This window comes from Setaria italica, chromosome IX (genome assembly GCF_000263155.2).
Source record: "Setaria italica strain Yugu1 chromosome IX, Setaria_italica_v2.0, whole genome shotgun sequence".
Lineage (NCBI taxonomy): Eukaryota > Viridiplantae > Streptophyta > Magnoliopsida > Poales > Poaceae > Setaria > Setaria italica.
In genome coordinates this window covers 26,033,965-26,056,509 of record NC_028458.1, presented here as the reverse complement: position 1 = coordinate 26,056,509, position 22,545 = coordinate 26,033,965, and the positions used below count along the sequence as shown (strand labels likewise).

The following is a 22,545-nucleotide window of genomic DNA, read 5'->3' as shown; positions in this document are numbered from 1 at the left end:
GATTTCGCATAGTGGGTACGAGGATACCACCAAGATCTTGTGCACCTGGAAGTAGTGGCGCAACTTTCTAGATGAGATTAGAACCGCGTAGAGCAATTTCTAAACCTATGTGTAACGAATCTTGGAGTCGCATAGACTCGCTAACGTAGTAGACCGGTCTCTGCACCATGTGTGCATGGCCAGGCTCTTCGCGTTCCACAATTAGCATGGTGCTAACAATGTGTGTTGTTGCAGAGATGCAGAGTTGAAGTGTTTGTTGGTCAGTCCGAGCCATCATGATGGGGGGAGTGGTAAGAAAAGCGTTGAGCTCTTCGAGTGCCTTGCTAGCCTCATCATACCACTCAAACTTGTCCGCCTTTTTGAGTAGCTCGAAGAATGGCAGACCCTTTTCATTGAGTTTGCTGATGAAGCGATTGAGGGTTACCATCATGCTAGTAAGCTTCATGACGTCTTCCTTGTTAGCTGGCTTCACCATGTTTCTGATTGCATCAACCTTGACGGGATTGGCTTCGATGCCACGCTGGCTGACCATGAAGCCTAGGAGCTTTCCAGATGGGACACTGAAGACACATTTGCCCGGGTTGAGTTTCCAGGATTAGGCCTGGAGGCTGTTGTAGGTTTCTGTGAGGTCGGCTATGAAGCTTGATGTAGGCCTCGACGTTCTTGTATAGTTGCGTCATGAGACAACCCTGGATTGCCTTCTGGTAGGTGGCACCAGCATTTTTGAGCCCAAAGGTCATAGTATTGTAGCATTAGATGCCGAAGGGCATTATGAATGTTGTATTGTCTTGGACAGCAGGATTGAGGGTGATCTGGTAATAGCCCAAGTAGTAGTCTAGGAAACACAGCAGGGTGCTCCCAGTCGTAGAGTCTACAACCTGATCGATGCGCGGAAGAAGGAAGGACCTGGTCGACCTGGTCGTAGAGTCACCAATTTTCTTTTTTACAAGGACTGGATTTGCTAACCAATCAGGATGCTTACAATCACAGATGTATCCAGTAGCTAAGATCTTATTGAGTTCTACCCTAATGGCCTCCTTGCGATCTTGGGCAAAATGGTGAAGCTTTTGCTTGACCGATCTTGTTGTCTTGCTCAAGTCCGAGTGCTCAGCCAGCTCCCGCGGGACACCGGGCATATCGGATGGCTTCCATGCGAATATGTTCAAGTTGTCCTGGAGGAAATAGGTGAGTGCGAGTCCCTATTTGGCGGAGATGTTGGACCCTATGAGGGCCATCTTAGTCAGGTCTTCCTGGCTGAGGCAAATCATCTTGACCTTCGGGTCGGGATGCAGCGCTGTGGACGTCAGCTCCGTCTCTGGGATCGTGAGTTGGGTCTGGTCCACCTTCTAGGCCTCAGCAAGCATGGCAGTGGCCTTGGCTGAGTACTCTAGAGCTTCAACGAGCTATACTTCCTCCGTGTTGCACTTGTAGGATGTCTCGACATCACTGTAGATGCAAAGGACACCGTTTGGAGCCAGCATCTTGAGGATGAGGTAGTGATGAGGTAGTGATGAGGTAGGTGAGCATGGGCATGCCAAAGATGGCATGGTAGGAAGTTTTGAAGTTGGCCACCTCAAAGGTGAGGTGCTCCGTGCGGTAGTTGTCAGGTGTGCCAAAGGTGACTAGCAAAACAACTCGGCCGATAGGATAGCATCCTTTGCTGGGTACGATGCCGTAGAAGGGTTCTTCACAGCGCTAGAGTCGGTCGAAATTGAAGTCCATGCATCGCAAGGTTCGATGAAGATGATGTTGAGCCCGCTGCCACCGTCAATCAGCACCTTGGGAAGGAGGGCCCGATCTATGGTTGGGCAGACCACCAGCGGGTAGTACCCGGGATCTAGAGTGTGTACCTAATGATCTTCGCTGGAGAAGGTAATGGATATTTTGGACCAACGCAATATAGGACTGGTCGTATGGAAACAAAATACACCTCTCATTGGTGCAGCTTGTGCTTGCGGTTGCTGTAGAAAGCCATGGGCCGCCCATGATGATATTGATTTCACGGTTGGGCTGCTGAAACTCCCCGTTCTGGTTGGCGCCAGCCCGGTGCGCGTCTGGGTTTGGCTGGTTGAGATGGTCTTCTCTGTGCTGATTATTGCGGTTGTCGCGGTCATCACGGTCATCATGATAGCGAACACCATTGTCATGATCATCACAGCGGTGATCGTGGTCGTCGCGGTAGCAGTTGTTGTGGCAACGGTCGCCGCGGTCATCACGGTTATCGTGGCAGCAGTTGTCGCGATGGTTGTCATCCCTGCTGTAGTTGTTGCAGCAAGGTCGCTTTTACTCCACGGGAGCACCGAGCTCTTTTTTGAGGACTGTACAGTCCCGAAGATTGTGATGTGTGTCCTTATGGAAGGGGCACAGAGCGTTCAAGGTGTCATCAAACTCTTCCCGGAGGAAGGTGCTCAGCCTAGTAGGGTCAGCTTCAGCAGTGAGGACCTCTAGGGCCCTTTTTCAAAGTCAGGAAGACCCTAGTCATGCTTGGTGCTCCTCGTAGGTCAGCGCTTCATGGTCGTTGTTCTGGCGATGCTTGCCGCCCTGGAACTGTACTTGCGCGGACTGCTTCGTGTCGCACTGAACGTGATGAGCTGCATCATTTGCCCAACCATCTTGGGGGCAGCCTCATATAGCTTGTAGAACATTTTACAGTTCATCAGGTCGAAGCGGAAGTACCAGATGATGTCGCGGTCCTTGACGCCAGCCAACCTGTTGCGATTCTTGAAGAAGCGGTTGACGAACTCTCAGAGAGTTTTGTTCTTCCGCTGGCAGACTTGCCTAGGATTCTCCGTGTTACCAGGTCAGCTGTAGGTAGCTTGGTACTTTTTGGTGAAAGCCTTAGCGAGCTGACCCCAGCTGTCAATGCTTCTCGACGGGAGGTTCTCTAGCCACAGAAGAGGGACGGGACCTATCACCACCACGAAGTAGGCGGCTATCTGATCGTAGGTGCCGTTCACGGCTTTTGCCACGATCTTGTACGTCTTGAGCCATATGGTGGGGTCGGAGTGGCCATCGTACTTTTCGTTGATAGCCAGCTTGAACTAGGCCAGCAACTCAATGGCCCTAAGGTAGGGAGTAAAGGCGGTGAAACCGTCGATCGTCGTGTCATATTCATCATCAAGGTTGTACACAATGGGTGGCGCCCTGGGGTGTCCACCGTTGTAGCACCTAGGTAGGACGTAGGCGTCTTCAAGGGTGACATACATGCGGTCGTAGTCGGCGCGGCGACGCATCTCATCTTCTTATCGTTGGCAGTCCTCCTATTCTGTAGTCGCAGTCATACTCGACGCGGCGATGGAGCTCGGCTTCTTCCTGCTCTTCGTGGTGGTTGTTGAGGTTGGCGTGGAGGTCGCAGTGGTCGTGTAACTCTTCACAAAGGTCACGTTGCCAACGTTGTCTACCATGATCCTTGCCATCACCTCTCCTACCACGGCAACGGTTGTCGTGGTTGTCGTTGTTGGTAGGTGGGTTGGTGGGTCGCTACACTTTCTCTTCACGAATAGGCTCCAGCCAACCTCCCACGTGGTTATCATGGTCACCTCGGTGGTGGCTGGATCTGCTATGCCCAGATTGGCTTCAAGAGTGCTGGGTAGCTGTGAACTAGGAGTATGCTAACCAGCTGTGGGCCAACTCTTTGATCTAGGTGTTGGCAACGCGGATACGTGCTCGGATCCACCGAAGTGACTTTTGTAGGGATACGAGGTAGGCTACACTAGCGGAAATCAAAATTTCTACCGTGTATAACCAGGAAAAACTGCCGTATAAGGATCACGGGATTACCACTCGACGCACTACTGGTGCGGAAGATGTAGATATGCGTCGATGCAGTGAAGACGATCACGTAGTCGTACGTAGTCGATCAACGTAGTCGTACGTAGTCGATCACGTCACGTCCAGCAGCTCCTCAGCAGCTCGTCCACGTGCAGCAAGATCGCCTCCGGTGCCGCGGCTCATCGTTGGCTCGTCGGCGGCTCGTCGACGGCTCGTCCAAGTGCTGCAGGCGCAACACCTCAAAGGTATCCACACGTGCAGGGAGGAAGCGTCGCAAGCCGAACTGCTAGATTCGCGAGTTGCAACAGGCGAGGGCGTGGGAGGCGCGGCAGGTGTGTTTCGCCAAAAGGTGTAAACCCTAGGGCGCCCCCACCCCTCTATTTATAGAGGTTCCTGACGGGCCTCTGGGTCTGAGGCCCATTAGTACTTCTAAACCTAATCCAACTCGGATCAGATCCGAATTGGGCTTCCAGCCCCTTAAGTGTGTGACCCTATGGGTTCGGATACGTATAGACATGGCCCGAGTACTCCTACTCGGCCCAATAGTCGGTAGCGGCCTCTAGCAAGACGTGCCAACTCCTATACGCACACGAAGATCATATCAGACGAACCATCACAACATAATATACATGCTATTCCCTTTGCCTCACGATATTTGGTCTAGCTTCAAGCCGACCGCTCTTTCTCGATCCTGTGATTCGGAATCCCTTTGTAGGTTAACTCTTAACCGTACGTAGCATGGCCATGCATTTTCGGATCCGATCACTCGAGGGGCCCAGAGATATCACTCTCAATCAGAGAGGGGCAAATCCCATCTTGATTGACCATGTCTCATAGCATGCTTCTTGACAAACCCGAAAGCTACCTTTATAACTACCCTGTTACGGTGTAGCATTTGAGAGCCCCTAAGTAGGTCGATCCACATCTAGAATACATGCGACAATCTCAGGTCTAAGGACAAAGCGTATATGTTGTTTAAAGAGAGAACTACTTCTCGTGTTGGGTCAGTCCTAGCACATGTCTCCACATGTATCCTCATTATTAGTTCAACATCTCCATGTCCATGACTTGTGAAACATAGTCATCAACTAATACATGTGCTAGTCTAATATTCATGTGTGTCCTCACATGAACTCCGACTAGGGACAACTTTAGAATAACCATACAAGTAAAGAGTTTCACATACAATTCACATAATTGCAAATCAATTCAAGTAGCCTTTAATGGATATTCAATGAACACAATATACAAATCATGGATACGAATGGAATATCATCATCTCTATGATTGCCTCTAGGGCATACCTCCAACAGTCTCCCACTTGCACTAGAGTCAATCTAGAAGGTACCTAATACCCATAGCTCTTACATGCGCATCATGCTTAGCCTGCGGGAGTGGTTTTGCATATCCGTGTGTATTTTGCATATCTTGATCTCACCCCGGTTAACGAAGTCTCGAATGAGATGAAATTGCCGCATTACGTGTTTGTTCTTCTGGTGGTTCCTTGGCTCCTTTGCTTGCGCAATTGCCACATTATTATCACAGTAGAGATTCAATGGGCTGGACGCATTCGGGAACACACCAAGCTCAATGAGGAAATTCCTTATCCAAACACCTTCCTTCGCGGCTTCCAAAGCCGCGATGTACTCGGCTTCTGTCGTAGAATCGGCCACCGTCTCCTGCTTGGAACTCTTCCAACTAACAGCACCACCATTTAGTGTGAACACAAATCCTGATTGTGACTTTGAATCATCTCTGTCGGTTTGGAAACTAGCATCGGTGTAACCTGTTACAACGAGCTCCTCCTCACCTCCATAGATGAGGAACATATCTTTAGTCCTTCTCAAGTACTTAAGAATGTTTTTCACCGTTGTCCAGTGACTCTCACCTGGATCAGATTGGTGTCTGCTTGTCATACTTAGCGCATATGAAACATCTAGGCGAGTACTTATCATTGCATACATGATAGATCCAATAGCCAAGGCATATGTCGAAGGACACTGAGTCTTGCTGAGATGTATGCCATGTGACATAGGCAAGAACCCTTTCTTTGCCTTTTCCATGCTGAACCGCTTCAACACTTTGTCAATGTAAGTATCTTGGCTTAAACCTATAAGCCTTCTCGATCTATCTCTATAGATCTTAATGCCCAGAATATATGCCGCTTTCCCTAAGTCCTTCATCGAAAAACTATTTTTCAGTGAAGTCTTTACGGACTCAAGCATAGGAATGTTATTTCCAATCAGTAATATGTCATCCACATATAAGATTAGAAATACTACAGAGCTCTCACTAACCTTCTTGTAAACACAAGACTCTTCTTCGTTCTTGGTGAAGTCAAACCCTTTGACCACTTCATCAAAACGAATGTTCCAACTCCTAGATGCTTGCTTCAATCCATAAATGGATCTCTGAAGCTTGCATACCTTTCCAGCATTTTTCAGATCGACAAAACCCTCGGGCTGTATCATATACACGTCCTCAGCTAGGTTTCCATTCAGGAAAGCTGTCTTGACATCCATCTGCCATATCTCATAATCGAAATACGCAGCTATAGCTAGAATAATCCGAATCGACTTAAGCATCACTACGGGCGAGAAGGTCTCGTCGTAGTCAACTCCTTGAACTTGTCGAAAACCTTTTGCGACAAGTCGTGCTTTATAGATGTGAACATTTCCATCCATGTCCTTTTTCTTCTTATAGATCCACTTGCACTCTATGGCTTTAACACCATCAGGCGGGTCAACCAAGTTCCAAACTTGATTGTCTCCCATGGACTCTATTTCGGATTGCATGGCACTCTGCCATTTTTCGGAGTCTGGGTCCATCATTGCTTCTGCATATGTCGCAGGCTCATCATTGTCCAACAATAATATTTCCCGCATTTCGCGGAGCCTTGCTGACCTTCGTGGTCGTGGTTGTCCACCTCACCTCCCGCGCTCATCATCTCACCTGGATCCCCAGCCGCGCGTGCCCCACGATAATGCCACCTTCGCCAACCACGGATCCAGCAGTGATAACTCCTTTTCCTGCCTCGCCAGTAGCGTGCCCCAGCAAAGCCACTGGTTTGGCGCCTGCTAGCATCACCGCTCGCCCCGTCACCTCGCCTGCAGCACCCTCGCCTGCTGTGCCCCTTCCTTCCTTCCTGCTACACGCTAGCCGAGTCGCCGCCCCCAATCCACCGCTTGATGCGACCAGACCCGCGCTCGCCCTCACCAATCCTTCTCTTCGGGAAAACTGCACCTGCATAAGCTCTGTCTCCAATGGCCAATGACCAAAGACCCTATCCCCGAAGCTCTGCCTCGCCGCCCATCGTCGCTCAATCACCGCCAAGCTAGAGCACTCCATTCTTTTTCTTCCCGATCTTCGCACTACTCAAACCCTCCCTCTCGTCCACACGGCTATAAAAAGGAGTACCAGAGCCCTACCGGAGTTCCCTTCACCATCATTGCTTTGACTCATCTTCCTCTGTTTCGTGCTCAAGCGCTGCCACTTAAGCTCTTGAGGAACTCTCCTCTCCACTCAACACCCGCCTTTCCCAACCCACCAGCCGCTTGTTTTCTCCGCACGGTGCTAGAGCTTACTTGTGTCAACAAGAAGCACCGCCACCGCCAGAGCACCGCCAAGCCTTAGCACCTTTCATCGCTCCGCCTGAGCCTGTTCTTTCCAACCCCAAAGACTTCACCAGTAGGCCTAAAGGTAAACTGTTGACCCCTTCTCGGTTCGCCCGACCCCTTTTAGCATCTCGCCCGACCCTGTCTGTCTCGCCCGACCCCTTTTCCGCCTCGCCCGAGGGCTCGGTTGTATCTTTTTCTTTAACCCGAGGGTATCTGTGTAAAATTTTGGGGACTTCTCTATGTTGAGTCTGAGGACCCCGGTACAGTCATTCCTTAGGTCTGAGGGTTAGATCAGAAGTTTCTCACAACCCGACCCTTTTGTCTTGAACCCCTACACCTTTCTCCTGTAGCTTTGCTACAAGTTTCTGGGCTAGAGCTTGCAAGTGTTGTTGAAATAACCGTCTAAGTGTTAACCCTTAATTTGCATTCGTGTAGAACTAAATCTCGCCAATGGCACATACGAGCTGCATCCGGTGCCAGAAGACGGAGCAGTAGCTGAGCCGCGGACCGCAGGAGCTGAAGCAGAACCCTCAAAGGACCAGTTCGCCTCCACCCTGCTCGAAGGCAAGCCCCGGAGCATGACCCCAACTTTCTAAACTTGCACATGCCTTCCTTCGTTTGTATGTGCATTTACGTAACAGGAGTTGTTTCAAACCATAGATGCATGACTTAGTTCCCTTGATCTGAACACTAGTCTGATAAGTCCGAGTAGTTGCATTGCTTAATAAGACTTGGTAAAAGTCGAGTGATTTCCTGTCACTCGCGAGTTATAGGAGTTGGTTGTTCTTCTTCTGCTTACAACTATAAGGACGGTGGACGGGGCAGGGCCTGGTGAACTCTTTTGGTGGTCGGTGGATCGCCCTATCTGTCTAGATGAAATTGCTTAAGGTCGGAAAGTGTTGGTGTTCGTGATCAAGTGTTTGAAAGTACTAATCTCATACCTAGTATGGGATGGGGAAGCCTAGTACCTGATTGAACTAGGGCGTGGCTTATACCCCTGCTGTCCCGGGAACGAGGTTCCCATGGTCCATCATGTGGGTGCAAGTGCAGCCACAGTATGACAAGAGGTCGGGACTATGGAGCATTGCATGCCAAGGGAAGTTTGGACCTGACACGTGCCTGGGAATTGATGGGGACGGCCGACACAGGAAGCGACCCTTTGTGGTGCGCGGATGTCGTGAGATTAGGTTCGCCATGCATGGTTAAGAAACTCGAATAGATTCGTCTGCCTCTCACAGTTTGAGACTGCTTGATCGCTATGCTACACTGAGTAAAGATGGAACATAATGATGATATGAACTCAATGCTTGTTCTATACATTGTTGTTGGAAACTGTGGTTGTTTAGTATAAGTTGCCAATGTAGACTAGTTAATGAACTTAGAATCTGGGCTAAAATATTGAAAGTAAGGACCCACTGTAGTCGCTTTTGGCAAAACAAACCCTTCAGCCAAAGAGCCTTGCATGTCTAGATGTTGGTGGAATAGTTCCCCACTAGTCGGTTAAGTCTTGTTGAGCTTAGCAGCTCAGCCTTGCTTGTGGCATCTCTTTCAGGTGAAGTTGAAGCTTCTGAGTTTGCTGCTGTTGGCACTTGGCCGCCCCAGCTTCCTCCTGGGTGGACGGTCGAGTGGGATCCCTCCTCGGACGGCGAGGAAAGTGATCACTGATGTCCTGATCAGCCTCATCAGGGACATCCGACCCCGGCGCTAGCTTCCGCTATTTTATCTTTCCACTGCTTTTGAGTCTTGTAAAACTCTAAATTTCGAACCAGTGTCGAAATAAATTGTTGAACTTATTTAACTTGGTTGATCTGTTGTATTCTCTGGAACCACTCACCTCCGTGTGAGCTATGCTAACTCGGTCCTGTCTAAGTGGTTTATCGGATGAAATTCGACGGATCGTCGACTTAACTTGATTAAATCATGAGATTCGCATGTTAGACGACTTAACCGTGCTTTAGCTAAGTTAATCCGAGGTGTTCCGCCACATGTACTGCATTGTTCTGGTTCTTGGCGTTGCGACCTGCTTCTTGAGAAGAGGTTTCGCCATCCCTGGGAGGTCCTTAAACTGGATCGAGACCAAAAGTCCTAGGCAGAGTGTATCTACACTCAAATTGGGTCAAAGCAAAAGTGGCAATTATAGAGAATTTCTCTCATTCACTGGCGAGACGTATTTACACAGTAATATAATCTTCTCACAATTGCATTCTTTATGAAAGCAAGGTGATGAGATAAAGAGAGATTGTAGCAATGGTTTCACGCAGATACCGAGCAACATACCCTCATGGTATATGTGAAAATTATGTGCCCATATTTAATCATTGGCAAATCAAATAACTTCAAAGTTTTGGATATACAAGTCCTCAATAGACTTCACATTCTAAATCTAAATAGAACGCAACATACATTGTGTATTACTCAAGTCACTCCATGACTTGAAACAATCAAGTTATTTGTGGTACAACTAACTAAGTGAGTATCTTCCGTAGAAGGATTACACCAATCACAATGATTGCATATGTGTGTTCAAAAAAAAATCCTAAATTAGATTTTCCATCATCCCAACACACATAAACAAATAAGCAATAATTTTATGATGGAATTTGAGATGAAAATTTGGGTAAAAACCAAATTATGCTTAAGTTTACAACTTATGCATACACATCAGTTTATCATATTCAACTGATATTGTACACCAATATTTAAATAATAGTGGACAAGCATATCCATCAACACTTGTGGTTATTCAATCCCTAAAGATGGATCAATATCCATTTAGACCCAGGGATGGTAAACTTAGTGCCAATCAAGCACTTATGTATTATACAAAATGCAACAGGCCTGATACTACATTTGTAAATACATCGCTATAGTGCAAATTGGTGTAACTCCAACAAAACCATACTGGTGGGAGTCAAAGAGGATATCCACAGATATCTAAATGGCACCAAAAGGTCTTGATTTTATTATTATTTCAACACATGACAAATTGGGATATCAAGATACTAGCTTACTAATCCCCATATTGTCGGATCATAGACTGATACAGATAATAAAGTAAGTTTTCATGTGAGCCATCAAAATAGACTCTAATCGCAACTTTTATTTGTCATTCTAAAGCATCACATGCATATGTTTGACTTCAATAAATGATAAAATGTGATTCCATCTAATCACTAAACATTATCTATAAATGATAACGCAACTTGTATTGCTTGGATGAAACCATGTTACATATGAGCAATAATCATTAACTTACTGCCCAAAATGTTTTATCCTCATTTTTACAAAGTGAGTGAATAAACATGTTGCAAAATATACTCACTAATGTACTTATCCACCACTACATCATAGAATGGTGTTCATGGTAAGTGGTGAGTGATAAATTTAAATTTTGTAAGGCTCAGGGGGAGACTCTCCTAAAAATCTAACCTATCCAAACACTATATTGTACTCTTTTACCTATATGAGTTTTTCCTCACAAAGGTTTCTCATAAAAGATTTTAATGAGGTAATATCAATACAAGAATATATGTCATATCACCTATTTTTTCCACCTGGGTTTCTAAAGGTGGTATTCAAAACATATTATATATCATATCTTCTGTTTTCTCTACAAGATTTTTTAAGGAGGTCTAAAAGACATACAATTCCTTCTCATATTTTCCCATTGAGTTTTGGGATAGGTTATTCGAATATGATCCTCATATCATAATATTATTGATCTCCAAACTTATGGGTTTTCCTTTTCAAGGTTTTGCTCATATGGGTTTGGAATGAGACAATAATCTAAATATGCTATATCATTTTCTCCTTATATTCCCACTGGGTTTTAAAGGAGTTTTAATGGCATATGGACATACAAATTGGTTTCTCCTCAATATTTTTCCCATAGGATTTTTGGAGGAGTTTTTCCTGTATGATAATCAAAGATCTCGTTGATCAAGCTATGCGCACTGAGAGGAAGATTCAGCAAGAAGGACGTGGTCTATGGGAGTCAATCTATCTCAACTCCATGGCGTCAACAGCAGCCCGGTACCTCTGTTGGGGTGTTCGATCTCAAGGCACCACAGCTACACCTTCTCCATCTATTGGTGCTGCAAAGACAATGGTTTCTAGTGCTTCTTCAACTGCAATTCAACAAGAAACTCGATGTCCTGCTACAAGTACAGCAGCCCCTTCGGTTGCATCGGCTGCTGCATCATCGTCACATAGCCGAAGCATTGTGTGTCACAAGTGCCAAGGTTGTGGGCATATTTCTGTTGAATGTCCTAGTAGAAAGACCATGATTGTGAATAAGCAAGGTGAATGAGAATCTGAAAGTGAAGTAGAAGATGCTCCAAAGTATGATGAAGAAATTATGAATGATGAGAGTAAAATCCAACACGATGAAGGTGATAATAATTGCTTTATTTCTCTTCGTGTTCTTAGTGATACTGCTGCAAAAGAAGAAAATGGATAGCAGCACAATCTTTTTCACTCTCGAGGCATGATCAAGGACAAGCTGTGCCGAATCATTGTTGATAATGGCAACTCCAATAATATTGCAAGTCAAGAATTGGTTGATAGAATGAGTTTCAAACCGCGGCGTCATCCCGATCCATACAAGATGCAATGGCTTAATGATTGTGGTGTGCTGTGTGTATCCAACATTGTGACCGTTCCTTCCTCTATTGGAAAGTACAATGATCAAGTGGAGTTTGATGTGGTGCCTATGCAAGCACGCCAGCTGCTGTTTGAAAGACCATGGTTGTATGACCGTGGTTGAGCCAATAAGCTTCTTCTTATGCACAAAGGAGAGCGCATCTGTTAGCTCCCATTGACATCGAAGCAGATCTTGAAATATGACATAAAAAGAAAACAACAAGAGAGCGAGAACACTTGCGAGTGACCCACAAACATAGTGAGGGAGCGTCTCCAAAGCCAAATAAAACCCCAAAGCTGCAAAGAACTGAGCCTAAGGGAAAAGAGGGTTTAGTGATGATGGCTAGGAAAGGGGATTTAAAAGAATTGATTGAACCCAATGCCATGTTCTTTGTACTTCTGTAGAAGGACAATTTTCTTTCCACTAACGACTTACCCTCTTCTTTGCCTAGCGCTATTTTTGATGAGCTACAAGAATATGATGATGTGTTTCCAGAGGAAGTACCACAAGGTATTAGGAATTATATGTGTATTTTAGGATGTATTTATCCTTTCCTTATACACTTGATGTATTCCTTGTACTCCAAGCCATATTGGCCATATATATAGAGGCCACCCCCCTTTAGGGTGTGTGGTATTTTCCCATCTACTTCTCTACATGGTATCACGAGATTAGATCGTGAGCCTCCTCTCCCTGCCGGTCGTGCACCCTGTCCTCCGCCAACTCCTCTGTGTCTGGCGACACCACCGCTCCTGCTGCTAATCCTGTGCCGTCTCCTGGACTGCCCCCTGCTGCCAACGGTGGAGCATCTATGCCCCCACTAGCACCGGCAGCTCCTCTAGTGGTGCGCCACAAGCTCCTCCTGTTGGCGACGCGCCCGGCAATGGCGGCAGTGGCTTCATCATATACCTGGCAATGCCGCCCGCCGTCCACCCCTACGCCACCATCTCCGTCAAGTCTCACATCCCCGTGACACTGACGATGAAGTCCAACGCCTCCTCCAGATGGGCGTCCTTCTTCAAGTCCATGTGCGGCATGTTCGGCCTCAAGTCGCACATCGACGGCACAGTGGCACCTCGTCCCTAGGACCCCGACTAGGATCAAGCAGATTGTTGCGTCCACTCCTGGTTCTTAGGCTCCGTCGGTGACTCCATCCTCGACCTCACCATGACTGACAATGATCAGACCACCCGGGATCTTTGGCTCACTATTAAGGGCCTCTTTCGTGCCAACAAGCAGTCCCAGGCAATCTTCCTTAGCCATGACTTCCACTCTATGACTTCCTCGGCATCTCCGTTACGCGTTCCTCCCAGGACCAGTTCCTATCTCAGCGACAGTACGCCCTGGATCTTCTTCAGTGTGCTGGCATGGCTGAGTGTCACTCTATAGCGACTCCCGTTCATACTCATGCCAAGCTTTCAGCACACGATGGCGCCAAGCTCCAGGACGGCTCTGAGTATTGGAGTATTGCTGGGGTCGTTCAGTACCTCACTCTGACTCGACCGGACCTGGCGTATGCGGTTCAACAGGTGTGCATCTTCCTGCATGACCCTCACGAGCCCCACATGGCCCTGATCAAGCGCATCCTGTGCTATGTGAAGGGCACGCTCTTCTCTGGGCTTCACATCAGCACTGGTCCTGTTCAGCCTCTGACTGCCAACTCCAACGCCGACTGGGCTGGCTGCCCGAAATCTTGGCGCTCCACCTCCGGTTTCTACGTCTACCTCAGCGACAATCTGGTGTCTTGGTCCTCCAAGCGTCAGACCATGGTATCTCTTTCCAGTGCTGAGGCAGAGTACCAGGTTGTGGCTTATGCTATGGTGAAGTGTTGCTGGCTGCATCAACTTCTTCAAGAGCTTCATGTCTGTCTTGCTTCGGCCACTGTTGTCTACTGCGACAATGTGAGTGTTGTCTACATGACAGCCAACCCGGTGCATCATCGGCGCACGAAGCACATCAAGATTGATATTCACTTCGTCCATGAGAAGGTGGCCTTGGTTGAGGTTTGGGTCCTCCATGTGCCATCCTCTCATCAGTTCATGGACATCATGACGAAGGGCCTGCCAACTCCTTTGTTTACTGAGTTTAGGTCCAGTCTGTGTGTCCGTGATCCTCCCGCTTTGACTGCGGGTGGTTATTAGGAAGTATATGTGTATTTTAGGATGTATTTATCCTTTCCTTGTACACTTGATGTATTCCTTCTACTCCAAGCCATATTGGCCATATATATAGAGGTCAACCCCCCCTAATTAGGGTGTGTGGTGTTTTCCCATCTACTTCTCTACACTAGGGCTGCCACCAAAGAGAGGGATTGAACATCAAATTGACCTTGTTCCTGGTGCTTCACTTCCAAACCGTGCACCGTGCTGCACCAACCCTGAGGAAACAAAACAAATTCAGCACCAAGTACAAGAGCTCATCAACAAAGGGTATGTAAAGGAAAGTCTCTCACCTTGTGCAGTTCCTGTTCTTTTAGTTCCAAAGAAAGATGGCTCATGGAGAATGTGTGTTGATCGCGGTGCCATACATTACCATAAGGTATAACATCCCATACCTAGGCTTGATGACATGCTTGATGAGCTTAGTGGAACTATCATTTTCACAAAAATTAATTTGAGAAGTGGCTATCACCAAATTCGTATGAGAGAGGGAGATGAATGGAAAACAGCCTTCAAAATAATGTTTGGGCTGTATGAATGGTTGGTGATGCCTTTCAGATTGACCAATGCACCTACTACTTTCATGCGATTGATGAATCATGTGCTTAGGGCTCGCATTGGCAAGTTTGTTATTGTTTACTTTGATGATATCTTGATTTACAACAAGTTTGTTATAAAATGTGTGCTTGCTATTTTGAGGAGGAATGCTTATATGCTAACCTTGCCAAGTGCACCTTTTGCACCGACAAGGTAGTCTTTCTTAGCTTTGTTATTTCACCTCAAGGCGTGGAGATTGTTGAAGAAAAGATTAAAGTTGTTCATGAATGGTTGTTTCCACAAAATGTGAGCCAAGTGCGAAGCTTCCTTGGACTTGCCGGCTTCTACTATCAGTTTGTTAAAGATTTCAGTACCATTACTGCCCCAATTAATGAGTTGACAAAGATAGAAGTAACATTCCATTGGGGTGCAGCACAAGAAAAGGCTTTTGAAAAGAGCTAAAAAAAAAGTTGACAACAGCCCCACTCCTTGCACTTCCAGATTTCAGTAAGACCTTTGAAATTGAATGTGATGCAAGTGGTGTAGGGATTGGAGGCGTGCTCATGCAAGAAGGAAGGACTATTTCATACTTCAGTAAAAAGCTAAGTGATCCAACTCCCAATTATTCAATTTATGACACAGAACTTTATGCTCTTGTGCGGAGTTTGGAAACTTGCCAACACTATCTTTTGTCTAACGAATTTGTGCTACATTCAGACCATGAATCCTTGAAACATCTTAAAGGACAACAAAAACTGAACAAAAGACATGCTAAATGGAGTGAATTCATTGAATCTTTTCCTTACATTATCAAGTACAAGAAAGGGAAGGAAAATGTTGTTGTTGATGCTTTGTCTCGACGCCATGCTTTGCTTTCTCAACTTGATGCTAAAATTCTTGGTTTGGAAAGTGTCAAAGATCTATATGCTATTGATTTATATTTTGCTTAACTGTTTTCAAAATGTTGTGATGGGAAGGGCTAGGAAATATTCCATTTGCATGAAGGATTTCTGTTTCGAGCTAACAAACTTTGCATTCCAGAATGTTCTATTCATTCTTTGCTTTTGCAGGAAGCTCATGCCAGAGGACTGATGAGCCACTTTAATGCTAAGAAAATAGAACAAGTGCTAGTTGATCACTTCTTTTGGATTAAGATGAGAAGGGATGTGGAGAGATATGTCTATGCTGCGTAACCTGCCACAAAGCTAAGTCATGCTTGAACCAACATGGTTTATACACTCCTTTGCCTATTCATAGTGTACCATGGGAAGATATTTCTATGGACTTTGTTCTTGGTTTACCTTGAACAAAGAGGGGGAGGGATTCAATCTTTGTTGTGGTTGATCATTTTAGCAAAATGGCTCATTTTATTCCCTGTCATAAGAGCGATGATGCTTCACACATTGTTGAATTGTTTTTAGGGAAACTGTGCATTTACAAGGTGTGCCACGGACCAATGTGTCTGATCATGACACAAAGTTTTTGAGCTACTTTTCGAAGACATTGTGGGGAAAACTTGGGACAAGATTTCTGTTCTCCACAACATGTCATTCGCAAACAAATGGACAAACAGAAGTTGTGCATTGCACCTTGTCAACATTGATGTGGGCTATACTGAAGAAGAACTTGAAGCTTTGGGAAGAAAGCTTGCCTCATGTAGAATTTGCATACAATAGAATGGTACACTCAACAACAAAATTTTGTCCATTTGAGATTGTATATGGCTTCAAACATGTTGCTCCCATCAATCTTATGCCTTTGCCTATACAGGAACATGTGAACTTTGGTGCAAGCAAGCGTGATGAATTTGTCAAGAAACTTCATGATCGAGCATAAGCCAACATTGAGCAGATGACCAAGATGTACGAGCAGCGTGCCAACAAGGGTCGCAAGATGTTGTTTGAACAAGGAGACTTGGTCTGGGTGCACCTACGCAAGGATTGCTTCCCCAACCAACGCAAGAGCAAGTTGTAGCCTTGCTCTGATGGACCATTTAAAGTGCTTCAAAAGATCAATGACAATACCTATGAAATTGATCTTCCATGTACATATGGTGTTAGTACAAGTTTCAACATCACCAATATTTCTCCGTTCTTTGGATTGGAAGAGTTGAAGACGACTCCTTTTCAAGCGGGGGCGGATGATGTGGACATCCCACCGGTTACATAAAACCACACATCGGGTACACAAGCTCATGTGTATGAAGGACCAATTACGCGTAGCCGTGCTAAGAAACTCCAACAAGAGGTGCATGCTTTCCTTGCTGAAATTAACTTCAACATACGTGAGAATTTTATACTACGTAAATCATTTACATTGGTTGTGATTAGGTATACACATGAAGAGGATGGTACTGCACTACCTAGATATGAAACACAACAATCAAATCAAGCCACAAGAAACGGACCAGCAAGGAACATTTGGATACGAGAGGACCAACCTAATGAAGCCAAACGTCCAGATTGTTCTTATTTTGATCTGTTCGGACCTGCATAATGAATCCATCATAACTCTTGATTCCTTATAGCTATGGAGGTGAATGACTACTTGATGGAACGAGCTTGAAGTCTAGTTTCCAATACAATAAACTGCATATCCATTGGACTTCCCAATAAGGAGTTATGACTAATTTAGTGAACATTGCACAGAAGCTGAGAAGACGTGCGGGATTCAAAGGTCACCTCGTGAATGCTTCACCACTTGACCTTCCACCTTCCAACGTGGAGAGTTCAGTTCATACCTATCTAGGAGGGTTGTTCCTAGTATAAATAACCCTTATGTACTACTAGAAAAATAAGTTGATTTTTGATGATTAGATCACCTCATATTGTTTTGCAGCCAAGTTGTTGAGTGCCTTGCACACCCTTGTTCTTCCCTATTCTTCAAGGACTTGTGAAGAACATCTCTCTGAGGTCTCCTAATTCGTATTCTATGGCTTCTAGTTAGGCTGCACCATTTTGTGTGGATTAGTCCCAGATTGTAGTTTTGCGGTCGTTCGGTGATCGAGTCGAAGTCTTCAAGGTTTTAGTGCTTCTCACCCCATCGCTTGGTTGCATCCACCCCTGATCGTGGTTTTGTGCTCATTCGAAGATCGAGTCGGAGTTCTCTTCGGTGCCTCTCTCCCCGTCACTTGGTTGCATCCAACCTTTGTCGGGTATAAAGCTACTTACCCATTGCTTGCAACAAATTATCTTTGTTACAAGACCTACTACCGTGAAGATCAGGCCATTCCAAGGACCTTTTTTGTAACGGTCCCTATCATCATCCAAGGTTTATCAATCCATGTATCAGCAACGAACTGACTAGGGTTTTCCATCTAACCTAACGGAGCAATCCTAACATGAAGCATCAATTGCATATAAAGGCAAACTTGTTGTAAAGATCAACGGCATGAATAACTGTAGATTACATCCACAGATATATATGATATAACACCACCATGGGTAGTAAGAACCTATCATCTTCTAGTTGTAGTTTTAGCCAACGAACAAGCACATCATGCATCTCATCCAAAGCAATCTTTAAACTACTACCTCCAGTCAACCTCCCGAAGGGAGGAGCAAGTGCTCATTCCCGTGTTAGCCGCCGGTGTTGCGCCGCCAATGGTCGCAGGGTATAGTAGAGCTAAGGTTTTAGGGAGTTGAACGGAGGAGCAAGTGCGCCTCAACGTAGGGATATTAAAGCACTGGGGTAGTCAAGGAAGGGGGAGGAGAACTCCTCGGCCCACCATCGCAGCGTCGCTGCTGCTCATTGGCCGCGCGCTTTGAGGTAGAAGAAGGCGAAGGGTTGATCTGTGAGAAGAAAGAAGTTCTAGGGGGTTTTCAAGAAAAGTCAAGGATTTATGTGTTAGGTGGGCTTTGTTCCAGGAGGTTAAGCACAAGATCAAGGGCGCTGGTTGTGAAAGTAAATGTAGATCTGTTAGGAAAGAAAGTTTCTAGGGCCCGGGGTAAAACTAGTTTTTATTTTCTATTAAAATCAGCTAAGAAATTTAGAAATGCGTATAAAATTGTATAAAAACAAGAAAAATACAAAATAATATTTGTTAGTGATAAGAACCCGCTAGGGTTGATTCCCGATCTTTCAATAAGAGGCGTGGGATAACTCGATTGGTGGATGGACACGACGTTCACGGCCCGACTACAGCCTACCAAGCTGCGCCTTAGTAACCGATATACCACCTCCAATGGCTACCACAATCTTGTGGAGCGCATCACCCGGCCACTAGGGCACTCGTCCTGCAAGCAATCGAAGAACTAGCAAGAACAAGTATAACAAGTACTGAATTTACTAGATGAAGATGAAGGTTTCCAACTCAATCTCAATAAGGTTGGGTTCCAAAGACAGCAAGACGGGCGGCTGATCCAACACGCGCGCTTACAGACAAGTAGCGAGAGCTAAACTTGATCTAAACAAAACCCAATCTGTTTGTGGTGGCTCTAATTCTTATTAATTCCTAGGAGGACGACCAGGAGGGTGTTGGGGTCGTGCTCCAACCCTAGGACATGTCCCTAATGGACCCAACTTCATACACGGCCCATTGGGTCAAAATAAGGTGACGCAGCACCAGAAAACCTATAGGTAGTAAATTGGTCATTGCGACTGCCTCAGACCAGATATAGACTTGAGTCCATATCCATATGAAAATAGACTTCATAACAAATCCATGAAGTACTTGAACGCCCCAATCCGTATCCGTATGCGACCGTGGTGACCATCACAAGTTGGTATTGTCATGGAGTCCGAATCCAACCTGCGCGAGTCCGTTTCCCTTTCGGTCTTCTCCATGGTTCCTAATTAAAACAAGAGTGCACACATCTCTATGGTCTAAATAGGATGGACAGGAACTCAAGAGTGAACTTACTTGATGATTAAGTTGACAAGCACGGGCGCGAGTTATAGGACTAGAAACTGGTATTTTTGTAGGTGTGGATGTATCGTTGGTGTTGATGTCCTCATCATCCTCCCCTTCTTGCATTTGATTCGTCCTCGACTCAAGCTCGTCTTCTTCTCCCAAATATGGCTTCAAATCTGCAATGTTAAATGTGGGACTAACCCCAAAATTGGCAGGCAGATCGAGCTTATATGCATTATCATTAACTTTCTCCAACACTTTAAAGGGTCCATCAGCCCGAGGCATCAATTTAGACTTTCGCAATTCAGGAAACCTATCCTTTCTCAAGTGCAACCAAACTAAGTCGCCAGGTTCAAATATTAGTTCCTTTTTACCTTTATCACCGGCAAACTTATATTTAGCATTCATACGCTCTATGTTTTCTTTAGTTGTTTCATGCAGTTTTAACATCAATTCAGCACGCTGAGTAGCATCAAAATTTAATTTTTCAGAAGATGGCAAAGGCATCAAATTAATAGGAGCACGAGGCAAGAAACCATATACAATCTGAAATGGGCACATCTTTGTAGTAGAATGCAGCGAACGATTATAAGAAAATTCAATATGAGGCAAACAATCTTCCCACATCTTAATGTTCTTCTTTAAAACAGCCCGTAACATAGTAGACAAAGTTCTATTGACAACTTTAGTTTGACCATCAGTTTGGGGATGACATGTAGTAGAAAATAAAAGCTTAGTTCCTAGTTTTCCCATAAAGTCTTCCAAAAATGACTAAGAAATTTAGCATCACGATCAGAAACAATTGTGTTGGGCACACCATGAAAACGAACAATTTCTCGAAAGAACAAATCAGCAATATGGGTAGCATCATCAGTTTTATGACATGGTATGAAATGTGCCATTTTAGAAAATTTATCAACAACCACAAACACACTATCACAACCCTTCCTAGTCCTTGGCAAACCCAACACAAAATCCATAGAAATATCTTCCCAAGGAGCACTAGGAACAGGTAGAGGCAAATACAAACCATGTGGATTTAATCGTGACTTAGCCTTTTGGCATGTCGTGCAACGAGCAACAAACCTCTCCACATCTCTTCTCATCTTTGGCCAAAAGAAATGACCAGCAAGGACGTCCTCCGTTTTCTTCACTCCAAAATGCCCCATTAAGCCACCTCCATGCGCTTCCTGCAGCAATAACAAACGAACGGAGCTAGCTGGAATGCATAGCTTGTTAGCTCTAAACACAAACCCATCACTAAGTATGAATTTGTTCATTCCTTTTCCATCTTTGCAATGCAGCAACACATCTTTAAAATTAGCATCATTAACATATTGGTCTTTAATTGTTTCTAATCCAAAGATTTTGTAATCAAGTTGATTCAGCAAAGTATATGTAACGATCGACCCCTAAGCCTTTCCAGTTAGTCTTGATCTCAGCCCTTAACCTTAGTCAGCTGTTTTGCTTGACCGCACCTAAGTGCCCAGTTTTCCGCCGGTCCCGACCCCTGAGATCCGACCCCTTCCTGCTTCGCTCCTCTCCCGACCCCGGCGAGCTCAGTCCACCGACAGATCCTGCTGATCTTCCTCACCCGTCCGATCTATCCACAGGTGGACCCGCGAGATCTTTTCCAGATCCCCCGCGCCAGCCGCACTCGAGTTGCATGGCCGCCCCAGAGTCTTCCTGCTGCGTGGCTCATCTTCTCCGACGCCGTCGCTCAGTTTTGTCTCTAGCAAGCAACAGAGTGGGTTCCTGCGCCCCCCTTTCCCCAATAGCAGCGGAAGCCCTCTGCACCCCTTTCTGCAGAACCTCGTCTCCCGCGCCCATCATCACACCACCAGATTCCGGCCCCAGAGCCCGATGTCACCCGTCTTTTCCGTCCCTTCAGCCACAGTTGCGCCGCCCGGTCGCCGCTACCCGACGATTCCTCCACCGCCAACCCCGACCGCGGCCGCGACAGTTCCTTTCCCCGCCCTGTCAGACGCCACCCGACAATCTGTTGTTCCGCGCTCTCCCCCGCGCCCGCGTCCGCCTGTCTTCTCACCTGTGCGCCCTCGATTCTAGCGCCGTTTAACCGGTCGCTTCTATCGCCTCTTCCGCACGACGACGCCCGCTTTCCGCCAAATCTCAACCACCAGTCTACCGCCCCTACGCCGCCCTGACGGCAGAATGCAATGATCACTTGCGTCACCCCCGGAGTTCTGCACCACCGCCCTCTTTGCTCAATCGCCGCCCCGGCAGAGCACTCCATTGCTTCTCCCCGGCCTTCGCGCCGCTCCCCTTCTCTCTCCGCGCCGTTTCCGTTCCTCTGCCCCAGCAGCTATAAAGGAATGCCCCCGTCGCCGGAGTTTCCTCCGCTCTTGTTGCCCTTAGCCTTCTCTAGCTCCCTGCTCAAGCTCCTAGCGCCGCCCACCCAGTTCTTGAGGAGTTATTCTCCCGGTTCCCTCTCAGTTCCTCCAAGTCACCCAGCAGCTTGCTCCCCCTTGCTGCGTAAGAGCTCTCTTGTGATCCGCAAGAAGCAGCGCCGCCGCCAGAGCATTGCTAGTCTTAGCCCTTGCTCGAAGCTTTAGTCCCTCCGCCCAAGTTCGCTTCTTCCCGACCCCAAGCTTTCCTTTCAGGAAGAAGGTGAGTTGCCGACCCCAGTCCGCCTCGCCCGACCCCTCCTATCCGCCCGACCCCAGTTCCGTCTCGTCCGACCCTGTCTGTTCCGCCGACCCTTATCCGCCTCGCCCGAGGGCTTGGCTGTGATCTTTTTCTTCAACTCGAGGGTGTATGGGTAAAACTTGGGAACCCTTCAGCGCTTGCGTCTAAGGACTCCCCCAGTTATCACATCCTCTAGTTCAAGGATCAGACCACTAGTCCCTTCCTACCCTCACCTGTTGATCATCATCAGCTCTCTCGAACCACCATAACCTCCTGCTCTTTGTCGCAAGTTTCTGGGCTCAGGTGAGCCAGTGTTGCTGT

The 22,545-nt window shown here is 46.4% G+C and overlaps 1 protein-coding gene across 1 annotated transcript; it reads left to right on the top strand.

Moving 5' to 3' along the window:
• The first annotated feature begins 12,945 nt into the window (after nt 1-12,945).
• Nucleotides 12,946-14,798, top strand: LOC106804522 (uncharacterized mitochondrial protein AtMg00810-like). Its single transcript, XM_022829719.1, has 4 exons — nt 12,946-13,060; nt 13,166-13,275; nt 13,389-13,931; nt 14,748-14,798. Exons 1-4 carry the CDS (start codon nt 12,946-12,948, stop codon nt 14,796-14,798), a joined length of 819 nt encoding a protein of 272 aa, XP_022685454.1.
• Nucleotides 14,799-22,545: the final 7,747 nt, after the last annotated feature.